The sequence below is a fragment of the Bos taurus genome, chromosome 3, assembly GCF_002263795.3.
Source record: "Bos taurus isolate L1 Dominette 01449 registration number 42190680 breed Hereford chromosome 3, ARS-UCD2.0, whole genome shotgun sequence".
Classification (NCBI taxonomy): domain Eukaryota; kingdom Metazoa; phylum Chordata; class Mammalia; order Artiodactyla; family Bovidae; genus Bos; species Bos taurus.
In genome coordinates, this window is record NC_037330.1 from 43,254,111 (window position 1) to 43,273,219 (window position 19,109).

The 19,109-nt window shown below is 36.0% G+C and overlaps 1 protein-coding gene across 6 annotated transcripts in view; it reads right to left on the reverse strand.

Moving 5' to 3' along the window:
• Positions 1 to 19,109, reverse strand: part of SLC35A3 (solute carrier family 35 member A3) — a 51,736-nt gene that overhangs the window by 11,482 nt on the left and 21,145 nt on the right. For 5 of the 6 annotated variants that reach the window (XM_005204117.5, XM_005204120.4, XM_024989140.2 and 2 more), the window contains exons 2-7: positions 14,145 to 14,349; positions 10,079 to 10,233; positions 9,883 to 10,005; positions 7,736 to 7,907; positions 6,682 to 6,800; positions 4,909 to 5,042 (exon numbers count right to left, since the gene is read on the reverse strand). In XM_005204117.5, coding sequence (XP_005204174.2) covers positions 4,909 to 5,042; positions 6,682 to 6,800; positions 7,736 to 7,907; positions 9,883 to 10,005; positions 10,079 to 10,233; positions 14,145 to 14,331 — 890 coding nt within the window. In that variant the 5' untranslated portion in view covers positions 14,332 to 14,349. Of the gene's footprint in view, positions 1 to 4,908; positions 5,043 to 6,681; positions 6,801 to 7,735; positions 7,908 to 9,882; positions 10,006 to 10,078; positions 10,234 to 14,144; positions 14,350 to 19,109 lie in introns of those variants that run through there. The other variant, NM_001105386.1, reaches the window with a different exon arrangement.

Here is a 19,109-nt window from a genome sequence, read left to right on the forward strand (position 1 = left end):
CAGCAGTTATTCCGTTAGACATGTATGTGTATATAAAGTATTTCATTTTAGTATGCTTTTTGCCTATAATACATTGAAGACTAACAGATTTCAATTTTTTAACAAAATTTGAAAATATGCAGGGGAAACTGCACTCTTTTCAAACCAAAGTAAAGTTCAGTTTAAAGTCAAAGGTATTAATAAATAAAACTCAGGACTAATTTTTACAGTAGTAGTGTTAGTTGCTCATTCATGTCTGACCATTTGCAACCCCACAGACTGAAGCCCACCAGGCTCCTCTGTCCATGGTATTCTCCAGGCAAGAATACTGGAGTGGACTGCCATTCCCTTCTCTGGAGGATCTTCCCAACTCAGGGACTGAACCCGGGTCTCCTGCATTGCAAGCAGATTCTTTACTATCTGAGCTACAGGGAAGATCAGTTTTTATAGGATGCTTTAAAAAAGGAAATTAGATTAAGTGCAAGAAGACTTTTTTCTTCATCTATCCACATATATATAATATACCTTATTATAAACTAGAAATGAATAAAAACTGGTACTGGAACTTAAACTGAATATAAACTAGAATATCAATCTTAACTTTTAACGTGTATATTCTTTGAAGTGCTGTTACAGGGATATGAATTAGTCTTGTTTTTAAAGTTTTATTAACAGTTATGATTTAAAGGCCCTTCATAATACAGTCCTTGCAGTCTTATCTCCCACACTCCACCCAACCCCCTCCAGGGAACACAACATGCCTTTCGGGACACTGTCTTTGTAGATGTTATTCCTCTGCCTGCAATGTCCCTCCCAAGAAAACTGCTTATTGATAACAACTCAGGTCTAAAGTCTCTAAGACTAACTTCCCCAAGCAAAGTTACTCTATGGTGACACTTTATCACACTATAGTAAATAATATGATATTTACATTCTGCTCCTCTGTTCAACCATGTGTTCCTCACTCATCATTATATTCTAAGAACCTAGCTTATATAGGGAGCTTAGTCACTACCTGTTATGATACGTCTAGTGTTGACTTGCTGCAGATGGGCAACTTTTCAAAAGCCTTGAATACAGGTATATGTAGACAATTAAGAGAACATAATACTTCCTACAATGTATCCTAAAGAAAATTACTACCACAGGAATATTTGGTTAACTACTTAGACTCTGACTGAGCACTTTCTTGGTCAATCATAATGAGCTTTTCCTAGCTTTCCAGAAACCTGGAATTGTATAAAATCACATGCTCAGTTGGAAAGTTGTCTGATCCACTTTCTAGGAATCCATTCTATGATATCTCTAACAGGATCTACTAGAATATCTATTACTATCAGGAAACCCCTGCTTTCCCAATCCAGCTATTTTTAGATGGTTCTGAGAGAAAAAAATTTTAAGGAAGAAGCTGCCAGAATTTAATACTTAAAGGATTTGCACCCCCTCTTTCTAATGGATTGTATATGTACTTCCATTGCTGCATTGATCATAGTTATAATTTATTCTGTTTCTCCGATCACTGAGACCTCCTTGAAGATAGAAAATCATATCTTATTCATGCATTCCTATTTCTCTAGGATCTTCTAGTACACCGACAGACACATAGTGGAAACAATAAATTTTTGATAAAAGAATGCTGCTGCTGCTAAGTTGCTTCAGTCGTGTCTGACTCTGTGCTACCTCATAGACCGCAGCCCACCAGGCTTCCCTGTCCCTGGGATTCTCCAGGCAAGAACACTGGAGTGGGTTGCCATTTCCTTCTCCAATGCATGAAAGTGAAAAGTGAAAGTGAAGTCGTTCAATTGTGTTCAACTCTAGCAACCCCATGGACTGCAGCCTACCAGGCTCCTCCGTCCATGGGATTTTCTAGGCAAAAGCACTGGAGTGGGGTGCCACTGCCTTCTCCAAATAAAAGAATAAGCAAGTCTAAATATAAGGATGGTAACACCAATAAGCAAAAAATGAGCACCTAAAAACAGGAAAGGGAATACTGGTGATATGATATCAGTAGAGATGTCCAGCAGCCAGCTGAAAATAGGAATTTAGAGTTAAGGTGAAGTTGGGACTTCTTCATAGAGAGGACAGGTTAAGACATGACAGTAGATAAGATGGATAAGAAAGTGAGTGAGAACTGACAGGTTACCAAAGGAACAATCAGAAAGGCAGGTACAGGGCTCAAGGGTAGTACTGAGAAACCAAAAAACTGTTTCAGTAGATGAAATGGAGATAACAAAGGAAAATATATTATTACATTCAGAATATAGATCTTTGCATTTATTAGATAATGGAAGTTTTCCACAAAAGTAAAAATACATAAAGATGGAAGGCTTAGCTATCTATTTTAGGAAAAATAACCTGTCTCCTCCATCTAACTTGGTGTCCTATGCATATTCTCAAAACATTCATTCATTCAATAATAACAGTATCATTGTCTTTTCTCCTTTTATCTTCATCCCAACATACTCTACATGCTCCCTCAGAAACACGGATTTACACATACAAGTAAGCACCTTACTAAAAAAACTCTTTTGTTCCTCTGCTTGTTTACTTGTTCATTTACTTATTTTATTCCCTGCATGATTCAAAGATTTAAAGTTATCACCTTGGCCTTATATGAGGTTTTAATTTTTTTTAAGGTATGCCTTTTTAAGTTACCCTTAAAATCTACAAGTACTAAACATTCTCAAATAATATTAAAGCATGTAATTTCCCCCATTTAATAGGTAGGGAATTTAATGTTGTATTTAGTCACTAAGTCATGTCTGTCTCTTTTTAGACCCCATGCATGGACTGTAGCCCTTAGGGTCCTCTATCTAAGGGATTTCCCAGGCAAGAATACTGGAGAGAGCTGCCATTTCCTTCTCCATGGGATCTTCCGACCCAGGGACTGAATCCATGTCTCCTACATTGCAGGCAGATTCTTTATCGCTGAGCCACCTGGGAAGCCCTTAGGTAGTTTAGGTAGGGAATAAAACATCGTTAAGATAGAGGTGCTAATTATTAGTCTCACTAGTAAGTAATTCATTTCCAAACCAAGCTAAAAACAGCAACACTTTTAAATTCATGCCTCAGAAAAATTACAGATTTCAACACACATGTCCCAGTCCTACTGTTCAAGTTTCTAGAGAAGAACCAAACGATAAATGTTCAACATAAAAATATAACAAGCATATTACATTTTTCTACTACCATATTCCACCCATAATCCTATGTTACTCTTACTAACACAAACGAATTTTACTAACTCTTAAAATTTTAAGATCTTAAACATTCATTCAACAATCAGAGTATCTATTATATGCCAAGTTCTGGCCTTGCTTACTTATCAGATGGTGATAAGACTTTGGAAGACAGAAGGAAAGAATGTTGAAAGAGGGGTTGCTCTTTTTTTAGAGACATCTCTTGATAAAGGGATGTTGGAGCTAAGATCTGAAGACATGAGGGAGTATGCCATGTGAATATGTAGGGGATGAGTATTCCAAGAAGAATAAAGGGCAAATCAGAGCCCATAGCAAAAAGGTTAAAAGAAAAAAAAAAAAAAAAGGCAAACAAGAGGTAAGTAATGTCAGATGAGGATAGAAAGATAGATAAAAGCCAAACCAAATAGGCCACTGATGGTGACAACTTTTGAGTGACATGGGAAGCAATCAGAAGGTTCCTGAGTACACTGATTTTGAAAATAATCATTCTGGTTACTGAATGGGGAAAATTCAGAGACATAGGTGAAGAAGCAAGGAGGCAAGTCAGGAGCCTATTTCCTTAATCTAGATGATAAATGAGGGTGACTTGGATCATGGTGATAGCATTAGAGGTTGTAAGAAACAGTCAGACTCTGGCAATATAAAAAAGGAAGCGTTAATAGGATTTGTCTCTGTGTTAGAATGACATGTGAGAGGAGAGTAAAGAGAAGGATGACTTCACTGAGAAAATAAAAAATTTTCATACATTTTAACTTTCTCTTATAAAACTATCTATGTCCATATCTATAGACTCTGCCTTCAAAGAAGGATAAATTGTGTTCCTAAGTTAAAAGGCCTAAGCAATTGAAAGAATGAAGGTATGTACAACAAATTGAGAACCCTGACAGAGATGGGGATGAGTTATCTAGTAGACACCGAAGAGAAAATAGACAAATGGACAATTATATATAAAGGCCTGGAGTTCAAATTTAAATTTGAAGTTATTAGCCTATAAACAGTATTTAAATTCATGAGAATAAAGATCACCAAGGAAGTGAGAGCAGATATAAGCCCAAAGACAAATGAAGACAGTATTCCAAAGTTTAGAAAATGAGAAGATGAAGAGGGAGTGAAATTACAGGAAACTAAGGATGGTATCGTAGAATCCATTAAAATATAATCTCATTACCCTGGGATTACAAGTTAATAATTGTAGACCAAATATAACTTTATGTTATATGTTATACTTTATTAATCCTCACTCTGTCTTCTCTCTTGGTATCCATGACACTGCACAGTCCTGGGTCTCCTGCTTCACCCATCATTCTTTTTGCAATTCTCTAGACTATTTTTCTCCCTAAAGAACTTTCTCATGAGCCACCTTTTCAAAGGTGACTCAAATTATCTTATAAACAAATTATCTTCTTCAAGAATGTCACCTCCTTTCCTGGCTTAAGCTATATAAATTCTTAAAATGACTTTATATGACTTAATTTTTAAAAATATGACTTTTAACTTTGGGGGAAAGACCACCATTCAGATCTACTGGGGAAATTCTGGCCAGCCAAACTGTATAAAAAACTGTCTAGTGTTAGACTTTCATGCATTTAATTTGAAACCCTTTTAAAAAGGTAGTTAAATGAATCTTACTATATTTCTTTAAAAGCTGTAATAGAACAAAATTTTTCAGATCATATGAAAGACTCATTTTTCTAAATAAGATCTAAAGAAATAGAAAAGAATACACTACCTGGTTGGTACAAAATCTTGTAGCCAAAAATAAGATATTAGTGTTGATAATATTATGGACAAAGAGGTTGCAAATCCTTTCAAAATGTTATCCGCATACTTAATAACAGCAGCTATTACAAGGCCTCCCAGTGCCTGCAGAAGTTTTAAAAGATTATTTTTAAAAATAGACACATAAAACTGCTTTTCAAAATACTTTTTTGTCCTATAATCTGATTCCATTAAATAAGTGATTTTTATTAAACATTTTGTAACATATGAGCATCTAGGTTTTGTTCAATAGACTCTCTATTTCAAAAGGTATCGGATAAAATAACTACCAGAAGAATCTGCAGTTTGTTATAATGGAGTTTGACCATATTATGAATAAAATATCTATCCTTATCCAATTTAGTAATTAAACATCAATTCTTCAGACAAATGTGGGAAGATTGAATACTCTGATTAGTGAAATATTATTTTTGATTAAAAATAAAATGTAACTTGATATTTTACTAGCCTTTTAATTGCCTAACTTGGCTTTCTTCCTCAAGTTTCTTCCCATTCTAATCTACCTTTCAAATTGCTGTCAGAGTACTCTTCCTGAAGCACTTTAATCATTCTCTTTAAGAGTATAGAAAGAACTTTTTGCCAAATCCCTCTCAAATTCCAAATTGTAGCTACTTAAATAATGGTTTTACCATATCTCATAGTTTTGTTTTCTACCAAACCCTGGAGAAGGGAATGGCAACCCACTCTAGTACTCTTGCCTGGAGAATTCCATGGACAGAGGAGCCTGGTGGGCTACAGTCTATGGAGTCGCAAAGAGTCAGACATGACTCATTTCATTTCACCAAACTCTACGTATCAACTCCCAAATCTGAGTTACCCACTTTCATTGCACCTCTTCAAATGGTAAAAGCTTTAAGAGAGAAAGTCACAAATTATGCCAATGAGCTCACTATAAATAGATGTTTGAGTCCTGTTATTTCTTGGCAGTGCTCTCATTCTTCTATTTTCTCCCTCATACCAGCTGTACCAAACCTTTTAAATTCTTCTCAAGTCTGTAGTCCCTTCTTAAGGAAAGAGGGCTTTCCTCCTCAACAGGATAAAAGCCATCATAAAATCTTTCTCAAATTTTCTCTGAATTTTCACTTATCCCTATCTCCTTTTCTCTTATCTTAAAAATAGAAGTATCCTTCCTGCTTTCAAAACACAGTTACCCTTTGCTACCTTCTCACCCATCTTCCCTAAGGGACTTTCAGCTTCAAATATCTCTAGAGAAAGGCTGTGAAGGCAGAGACTTGTATCTTCATTTTTGTTTCCTCCAGAGTACTTAAGTATTTTTTGAAGATGAAATTACTCAACCCTTGAATAATTTCAAGTTATAAACTGAGGTTATTTGATAGGGATACTCCAATATGTAATGAATATTAAACTTTTAAACTGTTACAGATTTAAATATCTAGATCTGCTTCTTGAGCTTGAATGAACTGACTTTAGACTTCCTGTGAAATGATTAGAACTGTAGAAAAATTAAAAGTTATATTTGTCCTCAGCTTTAACTCTTTTATTATTCTTAATCTTGCATTTTCATTATGTTAAATTTAATACCATAAAGTTTACATTACGGCATTTAGATCAGTCCTATTTTAACTTCCCTGAATAAACTAGATATAATGAGAGTACTAACAGGAGAAGCCCTTTTTCCTCCTATCAGTACATCATAGCTATTTTGATTTTCTATGTTAAAATAAAATTTATTAGCATAAATACAAGAATTTAAATGCTTTACCTGAAGAACAACAACTATCCAGGTCAGTCGGTTATATCCCTGAAAAAACCCATTCTTTGATACCAGTTCTCCATCATAAACATATACACCCATTAATCCAAATATACTCCCAAAGAAACCTTAAAAAAAAAAAAGTAAAGTCTATGTTATATGTCCTTTGGTTTGTCAGGAGAGAGATTTTTCCATTAACATTACCAATAATTTTAAAGTTTTCCATTTTGATAAAATTTGATTAAAAGTTTTTTTAGTGGTATAATTATATAAACTTAGAAAAAATATACTTAGTACTATATTATGACTAAGAAAAAGACATGGGAATGTAAAACAGAACAGATTACCAGCTTTGGGGCACTGAAAAAATAGAGTGTATACATTACAGGACTGTATGGATACCCCATTCAAATATTTGTAAAATGTGCACTTTTGTATATTTCATTGTATCTTCCTATTGCTAGATCTACATTTTCATATATTCACATTCATATATGCAGATATAATAACTCAGGTATGTGGTATGGCATTTTTTTTTAATTAGAAATTTTGGATGTATGATAAGTAATATCCAAAAAGTTAGAAAAGAAACAGTCAGCCACAGGCAACATCAGAAGGTTGTTACTGAAGTCTCACCATTAGGGAAAAGTCAGCTCAGTGAGAGAAGGAAATGTGTCTTGTTCACTGCTGAATCCCTTACTTCTACCACAGAGCTTATGGTAGACTTATCCCTTATGACTACTGGAACTAAGATTTCCTGGAGCAATCCTAAACTATGAATAAAGAAATGGTTATACTACAGGAGTCACCTCTTTAGGGGAAATTCTCTGGTAACATACGCAAAGAGTGCATGGTAAAGCAAATTTCTAAATAAAGTCACAACTAATCAAAGTATTCCACGATGAAAAAGGAACCAAAAGGGATGTGAAATGTTCTTTCTAAAATTTTATTTGCAACAACAAGCAGTTTTTATAAGGTTTATTTAATTAAAGATACATAGAAATCTTTAAATATAACAATATAATCACTTTAAAAGTAATGTTAGAAAACATTTAAAACTTACCAAGTTGAATGTTTCTTATCCACACTGATTGTTTGGTTTCTTTTAAGATTTTCTCAAAGTAAACCCCAGCAAAGCCACTGGAAAAACATGCTGTGAGAACTGCCATGAGACCTACAAATTGTGAGCCAGCTGAAAGTTCCTTAGAATTAAGCTCTTGAGAATCTGAGGGCCACTGAACAAAAAGAAACAACACAAGTTTAATTCCTATAATATTTTACAAAATACATGTTTAGAGCCCACTCTTAGACCTTAAGGTAAAAATGCAACCATTTCCATTCCTGGGGATTACAGAGGAGAGCTTTTGAAAAAACCTTAGAATCATTTTTTTTTCCCATAGTGATATTGCCTTTACAATCTATAATTTTAAAAATACCCTAAAAAAAAGAGCTGCTGTTGCTGCAGTTTAGTCACTAAGTTGTGTTCGACTCTTTGCAACCCCATGGACTGCAGCCCGCCAGGCTGCTCTGTCCATGGGATTTTCCAGGCAAGAATACTGAATGAGTTGCCATTTTCTTCTCCATAAAAAAGAGAGAATGAATAAATGCACAGATGCACAAAATAGCCTCTACAAGCAGATCGGTTATAGAAATTCAGAGTGTGAAGTATTGGAGCAGCAAAAATAAGTCCAGAGTGGTTGCTATATTATGGAAGGTCCATATCAAGCTAATCATTCTGAGCTTTATTCTGTAGATCAGCATTCCTAAAACTTCACTTATTTCTCTATCCTTCTCATGGTTTTTGCCTACCTGAACTATTAGTTACTTGATTTTTTAAAATACCTCACTTTTAAAAATTGAATACCAACTACTTTACCTTAAGTAGGACTATGAAAATATGGGTTTGATATGCCAATTATATTTCAGTAATACTCAGTTAATATCAGGAATATTTATTGAAAATATACAATACATACCACACTCTAAGGAAACTGACTGTGGGGAGAGGGAAGGAGGACTTTGGATAGCAGGAAATTGACATGATTAGATTTATTTTTAGATAGCCCACAGTGGTGAATAAGTGGAGGCTGAATTTTCGGTGATGGTAAAAAACAAAACAAAACCATCAATTAGGATTTGCTGCAAAAGATTACTTGAGAAACAAAGAAGTCATGAAATGGGGAAATGTTAGTAGAGACAGACAAGGACAGAATCAAGAAGTATTAGAAAACAGTCACAAAGTCTTAGTGATTGGATGTATAGGCTGAAGGAAGACTCTAGGACAACTCTCAGGCTAGGTAAAGAATGCCTGGAAAAAAATAGAAATAAAGAACAGGTTTGGTGGGGGAAAGGTAAAGTTTAGTTTTGGATACACTTGGTTTATAAGGCCTACTGAAGTGAAAAGTGAACCTGTTAGTCGCTCAGTCATGTCCAACTCTTTGCGACTCCATGGACTGTAGCCTGCCAAGCTCCTCTGTCCATGGAATTCTCCAGGCAAGAGTACTGGAGTGGGTAGCCAGTCCCTTCTCCAGGGAATCTTCCTGACCCAGGGATCCAACCCAGGTTTCCTGCATTTCAGGTGGATTCTTTACTGTCTGAGCCACCAGGGAAGCCCACAACCAACCAAAGACGTCCAATGGGCTTTTAGATATACAAATCTGAAACTAGAGGTGATAACCAGAGTTGATGACACAGATCAAGAACCCATCAGCATATGAATTAATAAAAACATCCAGAAAGAATGAAATCTCCAAAAATAAGGACATAATTTAAGAGAAACAATAAGCCTATCAACAACCCCAATCTCTAATGTGTATATGAGGGAAGAGGACCCCCGGAAGGAAACCACTAAGGAACCATTAGAAAGATGTGAAAAGAACCAAGAAGGAGTGTATCAGGGAAGCTGACAGACAATAGGAAGGGAGTGACTGATCTCAAATGATCCGATACTAAGTAAAAATCAGCTTTGTTTTACAAAGTGTCTTACTTCCCTAAATAGACTATTCACTTCTTTGCCTCAGATTATTTGATTTGATTTGATTTCTTTGTATCATTTATAGTCCCAATGTGGTATCTTCCTCATGGGGAAGCCCTCAAAAACAGTTGTGAGAATAAGCATTAATTTGCATCAACAAAGAACAACCATACTCTCCAAAATGAGATTCTGAAACTGTGATAAAAATGAAAGTTATACTTATCTTGAATAGTTACCTGTACAAAAGCAACTCCTGTCATCAAAATTACTAGGGAGAGCCACTGGTACACACCTAATTTTTTACTAAGCATTGACACAGAAAATAGTGCAGTTGTAAGAATTTTCAACTGATATGTGACCTGAAAAAGAAAACAGCTAATATTATTGTTTGTCTGTTTCTTAGAAGGATTACTAGAAATGTATTTAAGATACCTGATAAGTAGCTGCATCGAGATTTGACAGTGCCACATAGAGTAAATTATTCTGAAGAGTATATATCCCTGATGGAATAGCAAGTTTAAGCGTTTCCATAGGTTTATTAAGAATTTCATCATGTAGTATTCGATTCAGTGCTCTTAGACTACATTCTAGGAAAAAACACGAAATGGACAAAATCAGTAATTAAGTAACTCTGAATCCGTTCCATGTTCTCTCTCAAATCCTTGTTTTCTTCACCTGTAAAAAAAATGGAAATTCAGCTACCTATTAAGATACTTCGAGGTCTACAGACATACCTCAGAGAGGTTGCAGGTTCAGTTCTAGACCACAGCCATAAAGTGAGTATCACAATAAAGTACAGAACTTTTTTGGTTTCTCAGTGCAAATAAAAGTTACGTGCACACTGTATGATAATCTGTTAACTGTGCAATAGGATTATGTCTAAGAAAATCTACATATCTTAATTAAAAAATACTTTATTGCTAAAAAATGCTCATTATCATTTGACAATGCTGGGTTGCCACAAATCTTCAATTTGTAAAAAACACAATATCTGCAATAAAATAAGGTATGCTGCTGCTGCTGCTAAGTTGCTTCAGTTGTGTCCAACTCTGTGCGACCCCATAGACGGCAGCCCACCAGGCTTCCCCATCCCTGGGATTCTCCTGGTAAGAACACTGGAGTGGGTTGCCACTTCCTTCTCCAATGCATGAAAGTGAAAAGTGAAAGTGAAGTCGCTCAGTCGTGTCCAACACCAGCGATCCCATGGACTACAGCCCACCAGGCTCCTCCATCCATGGGATTTTCCAGGCAAGAGTACTGGAGTGCGGTGCCATTGCCTTCTCCAAAATAAGGTAAATCTATACCTTTAATGATATTAATATTTCAAATGTTAAATCTTAGAAGATAGTGTATTAAGAAGTGCCTTGTCTTTATAATAATATATATCTTTCACTGGGAAATAAATCAAATTGATATGCACACACATATATTTATGATAATAAAAATCTCATAGTATTAATTTGTCAACCAAGTATTCTTACTTTATCATAGCAACATTATAATACCTAGTATTTTATAATACATTCTATCAGTCATTCATGCCAATTAATAATTATGAAGACTTTAATCATAAAATGGTATCGGTTAGGAAGTGGGTTTAGCTCAAACAGCAGAAAACTCAACCAACACTGGCTCAAATCCACAGGGATTTGTCTCACATTACCATGACTCCAGGTCCAAAGCTGCTACAGCAGCTCAGTAATGACATCAGGGACCTAAGTTTCCTCTCTCTCTCTTTCTCTCTCTCTCTCTATATATAAGGTTTTTAATTTCATGCTTTTCATCTACTGTCTACGTGATTTTTACAACAGGTTACCAAATGACTGAGCACCTCTGGTTCTTCCTTTTGGCAACCAAAAAAAAAGAGGAGGGAACAGTGGCCTAGCAGGCATCTTCTTCCCTCTCACTGATTAGGGCTGTGTGTTGCATGCCTACCCCATGCTGCAAGGGAGCTAGAAAATCAACCCTTCTCTTTTATATTCTCCACTTTAGAGATAAGAAAGGGGGGAAGGAGTTAACAGTGGACTCTGAGCTAGCCAATCCACAGTATCAATCACAAAAAAAGTCCAAAGAACTTTAAGAGATACATAATCTCCCAAAGAAAGGAGAAAGTCTAAGGAACCCTACCACTCTACCGATAATGACACTTTATAGATGACTCTCTCTCTCAACATAAAATCTGAAAACTTTGATTATGAAAACTGTTTTAAAATGAAAATAACTTTTAAAAATGCTGCTAGATATTCATCCTTTCTTGACTCTAAGATAGTCAAAAAAGTATGTAAGTAGTTAAAAATTACCAAGATTTTTTCTTAGTTTTGGCAGAAAAAAATCTAAAATATTAGCTCATTCTTAAAATTAAATTTTTAAATAATTAATGTTATCACATTTTTCTTATTAGCAGTCTGAGGGTAGTGAAATTGAGTATTGTGGCTTTAATTTGATTTTTCTCATTGCTAAAGAAGTAGAGCATCTTTTTAAACATTTATTATTTTCTGAATACAAATGAAATCTCTTTTTGTCTCTCCCAGATCGATACACTCCAGTACAATGGCCAACATGACAGTTTCAAAAGTATACAAAATTTACAAACAACCCAATTCAAAAATGGGCAACAGACTTAAGCAGACATTTCTCTAAAGATACACAAATGGCCAATAAGCAAATGAAAAGGTGCTCAACATTATGAGTCATCAGGGAAATGCAAATCAAAACAACAATGGGATACTACTTCACACCTACTAGAATGGCTGTAATTTTTAAAAAATGGAAAATAATAAGTGCTAGTGAGGATATGGAGAAATTGGAATTCTTATACATTGCTGGTAGGGATCTAAAATGGTGCAGTTGTTGTGGAAAAGTCTCACTGTTCCTCAAAATGTTAAACAGAATTACCATATGACTCAGCCATTCTATCCTGAAGTATATATTCAAAAGAAATGAAAGCAGAGACTTGTGTGTCTAATGCAGGATTATTCATTGTTTATCACAGCATTATTTACAATAGCCAACGAGTGGAACAACTCAAGTGTCCATCAATACAAGAATGGATAAAATGTTACACAGATCTTTTTTCAGTTACAATGGGTTATATTCCAATAAACCCACTATAAGCTGAAAATATCTTAAGTAAAAAATGCATTTAATACACTTAACCTACCAAACATCATAGCTTAGCCTAGACTACCTTAAATGTGCTCAGAACACTTAAACGTTATCCTAATATTGGGCAAAATCATCTAACACAAAGCCTATTTCATAGTAAGTGTTGAATATCTCATGTAACTTATTGAATACTGTACTGAAAGGAAACACAGACTGGTTGTATGGGTAAGAATGGTTGTAAGTGAACTGGTTGTTTATCCTTGAGATTGCGTGTCTGACTGGGAGCTGCAGGTTGCTGTGGCTGCCCAGCACCCTGAGAGTATCGTATCACTAGCCCAGAACAAGATCAAAATTCAAAGTATGGTTTCTGCTTAATGCATATCACTTTAATGCCATCATAGGAAATGGCAACCCACTCCAGTATTCATGCCTGGAAAATCCCATGGACAGAGGAGCCTGGTGGGCTAGAGTTCATGGGGTCGCAAAGAGTCAGACATCAGTGAGTGACTGAGCACAGCACAAAGTCAAAAAAATCATTAAGTCGAACCATCATTAAGTTGGGGACCTCCAATGTATATATATATACACACATATACATACAATGGAATACTATTTAGCCATAAAAAGAAATAAATTCTAAGACATGTTACAATATGTGTGTGTGTGTATATATATATATATATAAAATTAGTCATGGCTGAACTAATCATGCAGCAAATAAAATAAAAAAGCTTAGACTTTAGTAAAAAATTATGACTCCTCTAAATTATTCTTATTCTCAAAATTATTGTAAATGTAAGAAACTATGCTTCATATTTATAGCATTAATCAGGACATAAAATCACAATATAGATTAGAATAAGATACTTTTATTACTAGACTAAAACTATCTTAATAAAATGAAAATTGAAATGTTCTTAATGCAATAGTGTTCCAATGTGTAGTCACCTATATATATATATATCATATACATATGCGTACCTATATATATATATGTATGTATGTATGTGTGGACTGTGTGTGTTAAGTCGCTTCAGTCGTGTCCAACTTTTTGTGACCCCATGTACCGTAGCCCGCCAGGCTCTTCTGTCCATGGGATTCTCCAGACAAGAATACTGGAGTGGGTTGCCACTTCCTACTCCAGGGGATCTTCCTGACCCAAGGATCGAACCCGAGTGTTTTGTGGGTCCTGTGTTGCAGGCAGATTCTTTACTGCTGAGCCAATAGGGAAGTCTTATATATATGTGTGTGTGTGTGTGTGTGTGTCTATGTATGTATGTATGTATGTATGTGTGTGTGTATATACATACACACATATATATATGAATAACTCTAAAACAATTAAATAAACTTCAGTGACTTAAAAAAAACCCAAAAAACCCTAGATACCTACTGCTATCTTTGTAGACTAATAAAATGCAGGCCATTATCTTCAAAAGTTCAGCAACAACCACAGCTGTAGATGACAGATAACGAGGCCCCTCTTCTTTTAATGTCCTAGAATAACGCATCGTCAGAACCAAACTGGTAGTCTGAAAGACCAAAATTCCTAAAGAAAGGTATTTTAGGTTGGCTGACATTGTTTTATCTTCATTTGCCTGAAAAACAAAATACACAGGGCAAATAAAGTTAGAAAACATAGAAATTTAGAAACATTAAAAATCAGTAAGAGATGTCTCATTCCAAAGAAGATAAAGTGCATTCCACCCTATTTTTCCTGCTAGTTACAACTATAAATCTTGGACCAAAGACAAAGCAACTATAAGGAGACTCTGAAAAGGTGAAAAAATAAGACAAACTGGCTAGAGACTGCAGATCTTGAGAAATGTAGCAGTGAATTCCCTGGAGATTTTTGCCACTCATGTATCTTACCCTGGGTGCTATAGCAGTTCACAACCTGGAACCACCAACAGATGTAGGTCAATAAGAAAAACGCCGTAAGAAAAAGCCCACCGTCTCCAACCGAGGACTGGGAAGACAGCAGTCCTACAGGATGTGACCTCCCCAACTGAGTGCTGTGTAATCTGTGACCAGAGCTTTGATGACCATCCCTAACGTGCACAAATGACAACAGAGTTGGTGGCCCTCCCACCCCCACCAGACACTGTAGCCGAACAGATCATGGGGGCAGAGCTCTGCCAACCACTCCTGCCGTATACAAGGTGAATGGCATTGAAGGTGCAGACCCATCCCTCCCTCTCCAGTGTCTATTTAAGTAGGAACCAAAGTCTCATAACGCTCTAAATGCCCAGGATACAATCCAAAATGAGTGTACTCATCATACTCAAAGACAAAAAAATCTCAACTAGGATAAATAAGGACAATCAACAGGCAACAACACATAGTTAGTACAGATGTTGGAATTATCAGTCAAGAATTTTAAAGCCGTCACTACAAAAACGTACCACCAACAAGCAATTATAAACATTCTTGAAATAATTTTATATCTACATCATTGAAAAAAATAGTACAGAAGTTCTCATGTACACTTCATCCAGTGTCCCCCAAAAATAAAAGAAGCAAAGCTCCAATATTTTTCCTAAAGTAATTTAATATTAACTCTAAGAGACTCACTTTAAATATGAACATACAAACATGTTAAAAAGTAAAAGGAATGGAAAAAGATAAGCCATGATAAAAATAGCTATGAGAAAGTTGGAGGAGTTAGATTAGTATCAGGCAAAACAGATTACATAAGAATTATTTTTAGAATTAAAGGATACTTCATAATGATAAAAGAGTCAACACATCAGGAAGATATTATAAATGTACATGTGCTAACATAGCTTTAAATACATAAAGCTGACAGAACTAAAAGGAAGAACAGGTAAATCTACAGTCAGAATGTGGGATTTTAACCCACCTTTCTCAGTAATTGATAGAATACACACACACACACACACACACACACACACAAAACCCAGTAAGAATACAGAAGATCTGAATAACACCATCAGTCACTAAAACTCTGTAGACTTGGAGATGACCCACTAAGATCCTCCTTCAAGGAAGGACTTAATGTAGTGTGCATGGTCAGTCAACTGCCTCTCTGCCCCAAGCCACATCTTTGCTTCAAATTCATCTAAAGATTCAATCTCAAAAAAAAAAAAAAAAGAATCCCTGAAGGGTTTTTTTTTTGGTAGAAACTAACAAACTGATTTGAAAATTTATAGGAAAATACAAAGGACCTGGACAACCAAAAGGATTTTGAAAAGGAAAAATAAACTGGAAGGGGTTAAACTACTGAAATTCCAGACTCACTATAAAGCTCTAGAAATAGACTGTTATTAACATAAGGACAGAAGAATAGATCAATGGAACAGAATGAATTCCAGAACAAGACCTATACATATTTGGTCAAATAATTTTGACAAAGGTACCAAAAAGAAAGCATAGTCTTTTTAACAAATAATTCTGAAACAATGAGCTATCTGTAATTTTTTAAACGAACCACTATTTATCTGCCTCGTGCCAAATATTAACTAGAAATAGAGCTGTTATAAAAGCTAAAAATATAAATATTCAGGGTAAAAACATAGGAGAAAATCATATCCACATTTCTTACAAAACGCACAAACCACAAAAGAGAAATATGGAAAAAGTGGACATTGTCAAAGTTTAAATCTGCTCTTCTGAAGATACTGTAAAAATAATGAAAGGCAAACCACATCATGGGGGAAAATATTCTCAATACAAAAATCTGACCATGGCCTTGTATCTAGAATGTATATAGAACTCTTATAACACAATGAGTAGAAAAAAATTACCCAAATGAAAATGGACAAAAGATTTGATAAACATTTCACCAACAAAAGATAAAATGGCTAATATGCCCACGAAAAAATGTTCAATATCACAGTCATTAGAGAAATACAAATTAAATCCACAATGAGATAACATTATATACCTACGAGAACAGATGAAATCTTAAAAACTGATGCTACCAAGTGTTGAAGAGGGTTTAAAGTGAAAAGAACTCTCAATTTTGCTAGTGGGAATTAAAGTGGTACAACCACTTTATCACCCATCTATCTCATACTTATAGATCTGTGTGAGCAAAAGAATCCTAATGTGAAATAAAACTGTAGCATTTTAGAGGTGGAAAATGTTTTAGAAATCATCCAGTACAATCTATTCCTCTTACAATAAAGAAAACAGTGAACAGAGAAGTTAGATGACTTCTTCAAGGCCTTATAACTACTAATTGGAAATAGCAGTTATGAAGTCAAATATCAAGTTCTCTAGATCCCATTACATGCTACTGTAAAATTTCAAAAGACTTCCTGGTGGCCTTTTATCTCTGTATAAAAGGAGAATAAGTTGCCAGCAATCTACATTTGGCAAAGGCATTTGATTTTCCTGGAAAATGTTACAAAATTATTTCAAATCTGGTTAAGAAACTCTTTTGTTTATTCTGTACAACTAAAACTCTGCAGGGGCCACAGGACTGGAAAGGGTCAGTTTTCATTCCAATCCTAAAGAAAAGCAATGCCAAAGAATGCTCAAATTGCGCACAACTGCACTCATCTCACAGCCAGTACGCAGAAGGCAATGGCACCCCACTCCAGTACTCTTGCCTGGAAAATCCCATGGATGGAGGAGCCTGGTAGGCTGCAGTCCATGGGGTCGCTAAGAGTCGGACATGACTGAGTGACTTCACTTTCACTTTTTACTTTCATGCATTGGAGAAGGAAATGGCAACCCACTCCAGTGTTCTTGCCTGGAGAATCCCAGGGACGGGGGAGCCTGGTGGGCTGCCATCTATGGGGTTGCACAGAGTTGGACACGACTGAAGCGACTTAGCAGCAGCAGCAGCACAGGCTAGTAATGTAATGCTCAAAATTCTCCATGCCAGGCTTCAGCAGTACGTGAACAGTGAACTTCCAGATGTTCAAGCTAGTTTTACAAAAGGCAGAGGAACCAGAGATCAAATTGCCAACATCCGCTGGATTATCGAAAAACTGAGTTCCAAGAAAACATCTACTTCTGCCTTATTAACTATGCCAAAGCCTTTGACTGTGTGGATCACAATAAACTGTGGAAAATTCTGAAAGAGATGGGAATAAGAGACCACCTGACCTGCCTCTTGAGAAACCTATATGCAGGTGAGGAAGCAACAGTTAGAACTGGACATGGAACAACAGACTGGTTCCAAATAGGGAAAGGAGTACGTCAAGGCTGTATATTGTCACCCTGCTTATTTAACTTATATGCAGAGTACATCATGAGAAACGCTGGGCTAGAGGAAGCACAAGCTGGAATCAAGACTTCTGGGAGAAATATCAATAACCTCAGATATGCAGATGACACCACCCTTATGGCAGAAAGTGAAGAACTAAAAAGCCTCTTGATGAAAGTCAAAGAGAGTGAACGAGTTGGTGTAAAGCTCAACATTCAGAAAACGAAGATCATGGCATCTGGTCCCATCACTTCATGGGAAATAGATGGGGAAACAGTGGAAACAGTGACAGACTTTGTTTTGGGGGGCTCAAAAATCACTGCAGATGGTGATTGCAAGCAAGAAATTAAAAGATGCACACTCCTTAAAAGGAAAGTTATGACCAACCTAGACAGCATATTAAAAAGCAGAGACATTACTTTGCCAACAAAGGTCCGTCTGGTCAAGGCTATGGTTTTTCCAGTGGTCATGTATGGATGTGAGAGTTGGACTATAAAGAAAGCTGAGCACCGAAGAATTGATGCTTTTGAACTGTGGTGTTGGAGAAGACTCTTGAGAGTCCCTTGGACTGCAAGGTGGTCCAACCAGTCCATCCTAAAGGAGATCAGTCCTGAGTGTTCATTTGAAGGACTGATGTTGAAGCTGAAACTCCAATACTTTGGCCACCTGATGAGGAGAGCTGAGTCATTTGATAAGATCCTGATACTGGGAAAGATTAAAGGCAGGAGGAGAAGGGGACAACAGAAGATGAGATGGTTGGATGGCATCACTGACTCGATGGATATGAGTTTGGGTAAACTCCAGGAGTTGGTGACAGATAGGGAGGCCTGGCGTGCTGTGGTCCATGGGGTCGCAAAGAGTTGGACACGACTGAGCAAGTGAACTGAACTGAACTGAAGACCATAATGTACATATTATAACGGCAATACTCTGATTTCTTTTCAAATGAAAATATAAAGGTCAGATTCTAAGCCAGGATACATTACTTCTACAATGTGGCTTTTCCACATCCAAGTATATACAACATCAATATAAACATTCACTGTGATAAAACAGTTCTTAATATTCTTAGTCTCTCACAATGTTATTTTTTGTTTTTCTAAGTCTGTGAGAGAATAGAAAAAAATATACACTGGTTTCTGCCCCTGGCTCCTGAAACCCTGGTAGTTCTCTAACTGA